Raw genomic sequence first — 10,748 nt, forward strand, 5'->3', positions numbered from 1 at the left:
TAGTCTCCCCTCTCCACACCACCGATGTTGTCCAAGGGAAGGGCAAAGGCCGATACAGCTTGGCACCAGTGTCATCCCAGGAGTTGCCAGAGCGAGGTTGAAGGTAACGTCGGACTGCCTTAGGGACTCCAGCTCCGGATTTGTCCTCAGGGTTTACTCCTGAAGCCTTTCCCATGAGTGGGTATGGCCGCAAGGCAGCGGAGGATTGAAATCAGAGTTTTCCCTCTTTTAGATGGACTGCCTTCCTAGGCTGACCACCTTCATCTACCCATGTACAGGCATCGTAAAGAGACGCTTTCAGTCAAAAGGTCTGCTGGCTCAATGTGGGGTTTTATGTGCCAAACATCAAAGGACAATTCCATATTTACAGAGTATGGACAATGGTTTCTTTGTAACTACATACATTCTTCACACCTCCTGATTCACATCCACATTGCAGCCATCTAAATGAATTTTAACCAGCATTGTCTGGTCTGGGATTCACTGCCTCTAAGAACCCATTGTTCAGAGCTGCACTCCAAATTAAATCCACAATACATATTCAGATGTGAAGACTGGTATCCAAAGTCAGTTGCTAACTGTATATGTCTTAAACCCAAAAATCAGTTTAACACCCTTGTACACCTTTATTTTATACCCCCTAGGTTCCTGCCATTTAATGTCAGAGAAATGTATACAATATACATCCTGAAATACTTTTTCTTCACAACCATCCACAAAAACAGAGGAGTGCCCCAAAGAATGAATAACAGTTAAACGTTAGAACCCCGAATTCCCCCCCAGCTCCCCTCCCTCCTACATGTAAGTGGCAGCAAGCAATGATCCCCCCTCCCCCACCACCAGCAAAAAAAAGCATCCGTACCGACCTCTGAGTACACGAGTATGAGCAAAGCAACAGCAAAGACACACGACATGCAGTACCCCAAAGACTACTCGTTCACCAGGTATTTGACATACCACAGGCTCTCTCTCTCCCTAATAAGGGAGAAAGAGGTGTCTCCGTTTCACAGCGAGAGGGGAGACATAACGAACAACTCACTGGTTTACGATGTTAAAAATCCACTGCGTCGCTTTTTCCGAGCTCGGTGTCCAAAGATCTCGGGTCTCTGGGCTCTATCAATTGCTACCATATGTTGTATTCTGATGACTAGAACGGTATGCAACACTCTAGGTATGGTCTAACCAACGTTTTCTACAGTTGCAACATGACATGCACTCTTATCCTCAATACCTCGGCCTGAGAAGACAAGCACGCCAAACACATTTCTCTCCTCGCTTTCAGGGAGCTGCGGATTAGCACCCCACGGTCACTCTATACATCAACACTTCTCTGGTTTTGGGTGCTTATACCAGCATACATATAATATTACAAGTGACGAAGTTCCCACTAGTTACAGACCTCCAGTCAGAAAAACTCTGTCCCTTACTACACCATCACCACTACTTTTGGATCTAGTTCCCTTTTGAATCAGATCCCTTGTGCCTTAAAATCTTGGGCCAGCCTGCCATGCAGGGCCATGTCAGAACCCTTGCTAAAGTGCATGTAAATCGTCTATGCCTTCATCAATTTTTTTGAAGCTATAGTACCTTTTCAAAAACTCATTCCGATATATGAGACAAGATTACCCCTACACAAAGCTATGCCGACTTCTCCTAATCAGTCCTCCCTTTTTCAATTGAACAGAATCTTCTGTCTCTCAGAATCTTCTCCAATCACTTTCCTACCACTTACATTTTCCAGACTTATCCCTATTTCTCTTGATGGACAATGAGACATTAGTTATCCTCCTGTCTTCTGGCACCTCATCTATGCCACCAAAGATGCACAAATCTCAGCTGGAACCCCAGCAATATTCTTCCTTGTTCCCTGGTTTAGATCCTGTCAAGCCCAGTGGATTTATTCACTCTAATGCGACCTCCAGTCTCCCAGATAAACACATCTGCACCAGGTGCAGCAAGTTGCAGCTCCTGAGAGAACATGTTAAGTAACTGGAGCTGCAGCTTGATGACCTTCAACTCATATGGAGGAATGAGGAGATGATAGACAATAGACAATAGACAATAGGTGCAGAAGCAGACCATTCGGCCCTTCGAGCCTGCACCGCCATTTTGAGATCATGGCTGATCAATTCCTTATCAATACCCGGTTCCTGCCTTGTCCCCATATCCCTTGATTCCCCTATCCATAAGATACCTATCTAGCTCGTTCTTGAAAGCATCCAGAGAATTGGCCTCCTCTACCTTCCGAGGCAGTGCATTCCACACCCCCACAACTCTCTGGGAGAAAAAGTTTTTCCTTAACTCTGTCCTAAATGACCTACCCCTTATTCTCAAACCATGCCCTCTGGTACTGGACTCTCCCAGCATCTGGAACATATTTCCTGCCTCTATCTTGTCTAATCCCTTAATAATCTTATATGTTTCAATCAGATCCCCTCTCAATCTCCTTAATTCCAGCATGTACAAGCCCAGTCTCTCTAACCTCTCTGCGTAAGACAGTCCAGACATCCCAGGAATTAACCTCGTGAATCTACGCTGCACCTCCTCTACAGCCAGGATGTCCTTCCTTAACCCTGGAGACCAAAACTGTACACAATACTCCAGGTGTGGTCTCACCAGGGCTCTGTACAAATGCAAGAGGATTTCCTTGCTCTTGTACTCAATTCCCTTTGTTATAAAGGCTAACATTCCATTAGCCTTCTTCACTGCCTGCTGCACTTGCTCATTCACCTTCAGTGACTGATGAACAAGGACTCCGAGATCTCTTTGTATTACTCCCTTACCCAACTCTATACCGTTCAGATAATAATCTGCCTTCCTGTTCTTCCTGTTCACCCCTCAGCTTCAGGAGACAGGTAACTTTGGGACTGTCAGGAGAAGGAAGGGAAAAGCATAGCCAGTGCAGAGCAAACCTGTGGCCATTCCCCTCATATAACTTTAGATACTATTGAGGGGGGCAACCTACCAGGAAGAAGCCACAGTGACCAGGTCTCCGGCACTGAGTCTGGTGCTGTGGCTCAGAAGAGCAGAGAGGTGAAGAAAACTTTGAAGGAGGCATTGATCGTGTGGATAGTCAGAGGCTTTTTCCCAGGGCTGAAATAGTTGCCACAAGAGGATACAGGTTTAAAGTGCTGGGGAGTAGGTACAGAGGAGATGTCAGGGGTAAGTTTTTTACTCAGAGAGTGGTGAGTGCATGGAATGGGCTGCCGGCAACGGTGGTGGAGGCGGATACGATAGGGTCTTTTAAGAAACTTTTAGATAGGTGCATGGAGCTTAGTAAAATAGAGGGCTACAGGTAAGCCTAGTAATCTCTAAGGTAGGGACAGGTTTGGCACAACTTTGTGGGCCAAAGGACCTGTATTGTGCTGTGGGTTTTTCAATATTTCTAAGACTGCAGTGTTGATAGGAGGTTCCTTAGTCAGATGAACAGAGGTGAAGTTCTGTGGGCACGGAAGAGACACCCAGATGGTATGTTGCCTCCTTGGTGCCAAGATCAGGGATGACTTGGATCATGTCTATGCATTCTCAAGGGTAAGAGTGAGCAGCCAGAAGACATACGTAGATAAGCTGAGGACATCCTGAAGAGAGACTTTATGGAGCTAGGGAGCAAGTTGAGAAACAGGACCTCCAGGGTAGTAATCTCTGGATTGCTGCCCGTGTCGTGTGCCAGTGAAGATAAGAACAGGATGATTTGTCAGGTGAATGTGTGGCTGAGGAGCTAGCGCAGGGGGCAGGGGGCAGGGATTCAGATTTATGGATCATTGAGATCTCTTCTGGAGAATGCACGACCTGAACAAAAGGGGTAGTATATACTTGAAGCCGAGGAGGTCCAATATTCTTGTGGGCAGGTTGGCTAGAGTTGTTCAGGTGGGTTTAAGCTAATTTGGCAGGGGAATGGGAACTGGAGTGATAGTGCTGAAGATGAGGTAGTTGGTTTATAAACAGAGGCAATGTGTAATAATACTGCTAGCAAGGAGAAGCTGATAATAGGGCAAAATTCCAGTCAACAGATTAGTTGCAAGGTAAAGGATGGACAAAATCGAAAAGGCTGAATACAGGGTTGAAGGTATTATATTTGAATGCATGGAGTATAGGGAATAAGGTAGATGAAATTGCAACACAGTTACAGATTGGCATGAATTATGTTGTAGGCATCACTGAATCATGGCTGAAAAAGTATTATGGCTGGGAGCTTAATGTCCAAGGATACACATAGTATCAAAATAACAGGAAGGGAGAGGGGATGGTGTTGCTCTGTTGGTTAGAAGTTAAATCAAATCATTATAAAGAGGTGACATAGGGTCGGAAGGTGTTGAATCATTGTGGATAGAGCTAAGGAACAGCAAGCAAGTTATATATAGGCCCCCAAACAGTAGTAAAGGATGTGGCCTACAAATTACAATGTGAGATAGAAAGCCTACCAAAAGGGCGATGTTACAATAGTCATGGAGGATTTCAATATGTAGCTAGCTTAGAAAATCAGTTTGATGCTGTATCTCAAGGTGGGAATTTGTAGAATGCTTACTAGATGACTTTTTCGAGCAGCTCGTGGTTGAGCCCACTAGGGGATCAGCTGTTCTGGATTGGATGTTGTGCAATGAACTGGAATTAATTAGAGAGCTTAAGGTAAGAAAAACCTTTTAGAGGTAGGTGATCATAATATGATCAAATTCACCCTGAAATGTGAGGAAGAGAAGGGAATTACAGAGGCATGAGGGAGGAGTTGGCCAGAATTGATTGGGAAAGAAGTCAGGGATGATAGCAGAGCAGCAATGTCTGGAATTTCTAGAAGCAAATTGGAAGGCATACGGTATATACAATCCAAAGAGGAAAAAGTATTCTAAAAGCAATATGACACAACCATAGCTAACAAAGAAGGCAAAGCCAAAGTAAGGGCATATAATTGAGCAAAAATTAGTGAAAAGTCAAAGGATTTGGAAGCTTTAAAAAAACCAGTAAAAGGCAATTTAAAAAAGTCATTAAGAAGGTAAAGATGGAATATGAAAGTAAGATGACCAATTGTATTAAAGAGGATACCAAAAATTTCTTCAGATGCATAAAATGTAAATAAGAGGCGAGGGTGGATATGAGACCTCTGGAAAATGATGCTGGAGAGGTAGTAATGGGGAACAAGGAAATAGTGGACAGACTGAAGTATTTTGCATCAGTTTTCACTGTGGAAGACACTAGTAGTATGATGGATGATTGAGATCCCAGGGGTCATGAAGAGTGTGAAGTTACCATAACTAGAGAAAAGGTTCTTGGGGAAACTGAAAGGTCTGAAGGTAGATTGTCCAGGGTTCTGAGAGAGGTTGCTGAAGAGATTGCAGAGGCATTAGTAATTCTGGAATGGTACCGGAAGCCTGGAAAATTGCAAATGTCATTCCACTCTTCAAGAAGGGAGGGAGACAGAAGAAAGGAAATTACAGACCAGTTAGTTTGACCTCAGTGGTTGAGAAGATTTTGGAGTTGATTGTTAAGGATGTAGTTTTGGGGTATTTGGATGCTCACTATAAAATAGGCTGTAGTCAGTATCCTCAAGGGAAAATCTTGCCTGACAAATATTTTGGAATTTTTTTGAAGGATTGGAAAAGGAGAATCGGGTGATGTTGTATACTTGGATTTTCAGAAGGCCTTTGATGAGGTACCACACGTGAAGCTGCTTAATAAGCCAGGAGCCCATGGTATTACAGGAAAGATTCTAGCATGGATAAAGGAGTGGCTGATTGGCAGGAAGCGAAGGGAACCTTTTCTAGCTAGCTGGTGACTGGGGTTCCACAGGTGTCTGGTTTGGGGTGGATTTTTCTTTTAATGTTACATATCAATGATTTGGATGATGGAATTGATGGCTTTGCTGCAAAGTTTGCAGACGATACAAAGATAAGTGGAGGGGCAGGTAGTTTTGAGGAAGTAGAGACGCTACAAAAGGACTTAGACAGATTTGGAGAATGGGTAAAGAAGTGGCAGATGGAATATTGGGTAAAGAAGTGGCAGATGGAATATAGTGTCAGGAAGTGTATGGTCATACACTTTGGTAGAAGAAATGAAAGGGTTGACTATTTTCCAAATGGACAGAAAATACAGAAATCTGAGGTGCAAAATGACTTGGGAGTTCTTGTGCAGGATTCCCTAAAGGTTAATTTGCAGGTTGAGTCTGTGGTGAGGAAGGCAAATGTAATGTTAGCATTCATTGCAAGAGGACTAGAACATAAAAGCAAAGGTGTAACTTTGAGACTTTATAAAGGACTGGTGAGGCCTCACTTGGAGTACTGTGAGCAGATTTGGACCCCTCATCTTAGAAATGATGTGCTGAAACTGGAGAGGGTTCAAAGGACAAACAAGAGAAAATCTGCGGATGCTGGAAATCCAAGCAACGCACACAGAATGTTGGATGAACTCAACAAGCCAGGCAGCATCTACGGAAAAGAGTATCATCGATGTTTTGGTCCTGCTGAAGGGTCTTGACCTGAAACGTTGACTGCACTCTTTTTCCCTAGATGCTGCCTGGCCTGCTAAGTTCCTCCACCATTTTTTTGAGGGTTCAAAGATTCACAGGGATGATTCCAGGATTGAACAGCTTGTCATATGAAGAGCGTTTGATGGCTCTTTGCTTGTATTCATTGGATTTTAGAAGAACGTGGGGGAGGGGCTGACTTAATTGAAACCTCTTGAATGGTGAAAGGCCTCGATATAGTGGATGTGGAGACCACATTGGGAGCCAACTGTGATGGCATTGGGTTTGCTGACTGGGAAGTTCTAAATTCAAATGAAGTCATTAAGCTCTATCAGATATAAATTGCCAAGAGTACTCTTACTGAAGTGAGATTATACTGTACCTAACCAATCTTCAAAGATTTGGTGAGGTAATGTCTTCATTTGAATTCAGGACTTTGTGGTCAGCAAACCCATTGCTATCACACTTGGCTCCTGACGTGGTCATGTAATACTAAAAGTATTATTTTTGAAAATTATTCAGCCGTAGTCCAATTCTGAGAACTCTTGACAAGTGCTACATTTATACTGTTTCCCTATCATGTGGGTGAATTCACACACATGATATTTCCTTAGATATCCTTTTAACACAAGCAGTCTAAAAGCATCTTGGAGACCTCAACATTAATACTATGAAGCTAACTTCATTAAGTACATAAACCTTCCAATATCATTAGATTATTAGATTAGTTATTTGATATGCTATATCAGATTAGCCATTTGGCCTGTAAGCTTCCTCAAACTAAATGTGATAAAGTCTACGGATATTGAAAATCCAAAGCAACATGCACAAAATTCTGGAAGAATTCAGCAGGTCAGACAACATCTAAGGAAATGAATAAACAGTCAACATTTCAGACTGACACCTTTCTTCAGGACTGGGTCTTCCTCAAACTAAGCAATTTAAAGACAGCTTGTCTGTTTGAGCAACTCAAATTGAACAACCCATTGTCTTGTACTGCAAAACCGAGCAGCAATAAAGCTGGTGTGGTGAACTACATCCTACTTCTCTTTGTTGGGGTCCGGTCCGGAGCCTGCCTTCCGGGTCTTGCTCTGGTCCGCAGACTCCGGACTCTGGGCCTTGCAGCCAGCCCTCCTGTCACATGGAGCCATTGGATCATCTTGGCTTAAGGAGGTACACCTGTTGCCTATTAGGGGGCAGCTGTTTATAAGGGGCTCGGGGACTGAGCCTAGGTGTGGGGTCGTCCTGCTCTGAAGCTGGTTTAACTGCTCTGTACCTGGACTGCTGGCTCTGAATCCTGTCTGTATCCTGTTCTGCCCTGGTTGCTGCCCTGCTTGGAATCCTATTCTACCCTGGTTGCCGCCCTGCTCGGAATCCTGCTCTGCCCTGGTTGCTGGCCTGTTCTGTATATGCTCTATATGTTCCACTGCTTCTCTCCTGTGTGCTGGTCCTGCTGTTCCGCCTTATTCTCCTTGCTCGTGCTGCCACGCTGTTGGTGCCTTTCCCAAATTATCTGTGTATCACAGTAGTCCTGCTGTTCACCCTGGACCCAGCTTCCTTCTGATCCCTTGCCTCTGTCGGGCAGGTCTGGCCGGACTGCTGCTGCCTGGCGGGGGTTCTGCCCTTTCCACCCATCTGCCTTTTCCTACCCATTGCCTCCGTCGGGGAGATCCGGCTGGACTGCCGCTGGCCAGCGGGGGTTTCTGCCCTTTCCACCTATTGCTCCCTAAGGGTTGTGCCCCGCACCTGCCCAGGTGTCTGCGACTGGCCCAGGCCTCTGTGTTTCCGCCTGGGAGGCAGCCCTGCCTGGGATCCATGTGGCCCGCCCTAAGGACTTCTACCCTTTCCTCCCCTCGTTTCCCATGGGTTGTGCCCAGCACCTGCCCAGGTGTCTGCGACTGGCCCAGGCCTCTGTTTCCACCTGGGAGGCGGCCCTGCCTGAGATCCATGCAGCCCGCCATGAGGAATCCTCCTGCCCTGCCACGAACTCTGGGATCCTCCTGCCTGCTTCGTCTGAACTCTGGGATCCTCCTGCCTGCCTCGTCTGAACTCTGGGATCCTCCTGCCTTACCCCTCGCATGCCATGGCATCCCCATCCTGTCCTACCCCTAGTACTTCAGTGCCTGCATCCTGCATTTGGGTCCAATCCTGCCCCTGTTCCTGACACTCTTAGACAGCAGCTGTTCTATAAGTAGAGCCTGTTTGCAAAGCTGTTTTTTAAACTTCAAGCTGATTACTGCTTTCTATTTGCATTTAAAGAACTGAAAACTGACTTCTGTTTATGACCAGAGGTTTGACACAGCAATGTTAGTTGGAAGCAACACACACAAAATGCTGGAGGAACTCAGCAAGCCAGGAGTTATCTATGGAAAAGAGTAAACAGTTGACATTTCAGGCTGAGACCCTTCATAAGGACTAAGGATCTTGGCCCAAAACGATTGTTTACTTTTTGCCATAGATGTTGGTTGGCCTGCTGAGTTTGTGTGTGTTGCTTGGATTTTCAGCATCTGCAGATTTTCTCATGTTAATATTAATTGGAAGTTTACTTACATTTGATTGTGATCTCACTAGTGTGTAGATGCTGAGACTGGAAAACAACCAAGAAGTAAATATATATCACAGTGTTATAGATTTTCTTTTGAAGGACTTATTTACCTGCACTCTCATCTCAAGGATCTTTGCACAGACTGTCCAGTATTTTGCTTTAGAAAGTTTGCAATAGTCACTCTGAAACAACAAAAAAGTAACAGGGAAGGACACAAGTTTGGTTCTCATTCTGTACTCAGTTTATTAAACTGATGAATGTTTAAACAGAGTAGTGTTCCCTTTTTAAAGTCGGCACCAAAAGAAAAGCTGGGTATTTATTTCATTTATTACTGAAATGTATGTTTATCTCCCAACATCATCCAGTTCTGATACCAGGTAATTGATTTATCATGTTAATTTTATTTCTCTCTCCACAAATGCTAACTGACTTGCTACATATTTTCAGCACCAGCTGTTTCTCATTCACTGAATTGCTTTATATGTAGAGTCTTCACTGTGTAAAATGCCTGCCATATTTCCCTCCATCGTCATCATTATCCTTCAGAGCCATTTGAATTTACATCCTTTGAGCAGTTTTGGAGATGTGCTTTTTTGTTCTGCATTGCTATTGCTAAAATAATAGTATTTGTTACATTTAATATCAGCTGAGCAAGCAAGGCAAAATCAGGGACAGTGCATGTGCAGTTCTGGGATTCATTCCGTTTTCTTCCATACCCCACCGCCACTAGCATATACTTCCATGCATTCTCATTAACCACTGGATCATATCTGTGAAGGTTAATCACTTGTACCTAAAGAGGAAATAACTCTGTAGCAGCTAAGTATATAACATTACTTCCATTATTATTTCCTATAACTTCCTTCTTCTTATTTTCAGATTCAGGTCTGGGATACAGCTGGGCAAGAACGATTCAGAAAAAGCATGGTACAACACTACTACAGGAATGTACATGCTGTGGTATTTGTGTATGATGTAACAAAACTGGCTTCCTTTGAAAACCTGAAAGCTTGGATTCAAGAATGCAACAACCACTCAGTTTCGCCCAATGTGCCACGGGTGCTGGTCGGCAACAAGTGCGATCTCACCAATGAGATCCAGGTATCTTCCAACATAGCACTCCGCTTCGCAGACGCAAACAACATGCTTTTGTTCGAGACGTCAGCAAAAGATCCAAAAGAAAGTGACCACGTGGAATCCATTTTTATGTCTCTTGCATGCAAGCTGAAGGCGCAAAAAACATTGACATTCCAGGAGATGGCGAAACGAGATAAGAAAGTTCATGCCTCGCAATCAAACACTAGGAGTACATGCCCATGTTGAGTGGCTTAGAATGAGGAGGTGAGAATGGAAGCTGTTAGACTGTGCCTGTGTCAGTTTGTTAAAACTGTTTGCTTGTACTTCAATGTATACAAAATTTGAGAAAATAATTTTGGAGTTCCTAAGACCAAAAACACCCAATTAATCAAAGTTGTTTTGTAACTATCTATAACCTTTCAATGATTTCCAATAAACGTTACAATTTGGAAAGTATCTTGTGAAACACTGCCAAATTTGTAAATATGCAGTGATGTGCAAGCTGATATGCTGGTGAGGTTGCCTTCCCAACTGTATAGTTAAAAGTTCTGGATGCATGAAATATAAGGGCTATTCCCATAATCATATGCTATCAATGGAAAATCACATTTAAAGGGTATACAGGTTAGAGATAAGGCAACAACATGTAACCTTGATGCTCAGTCTGTGCTC

At 43.9% G+C, this 10,748-nt stretch overlaps 1 protein-coding gene across 1 annotated transcript in view; it reads left to right on the plus strand.

Annotated features, from left to right (window-relative positions):
• The window catches only part of rab33a (RAB33A, member RAS oncogene family), a 28,724-nt gene extending 18,192 nt beyond the window's left edge, over positions 1-10,532 (plus strand). Inside the window, exon 2 of the mRNA XM_073058246.1 lies at positions 9,879-10,532. Within this exon, the coding sequence (XP_072914347.1) occupies positions 9,879-10,322 (444 nt within the window). The 3' untranslated portion in view covers positions 10,323-10,532. The remainder of the gene's footprint in view (positions 1-9,878) is intronic.
• Positions 10,533-10,748: the final 216 nt, after the last annotated feature.

The sequence above is a fragment of the Hemitrygon akajei genome, chromosome 10 (assembly GCF_048418815.1).
Source record: "Hemitrygon akajei chromosome 10, sHemAka1.3, whole genome shotgun sequence".
Taxonomy (NCBI): Eukaryota; Metazoa; Chordata; class Chondrichthyes; order Myliobatiformes; family Dasyatidae; genus Hemitrygon; species Hemitrygon akajei.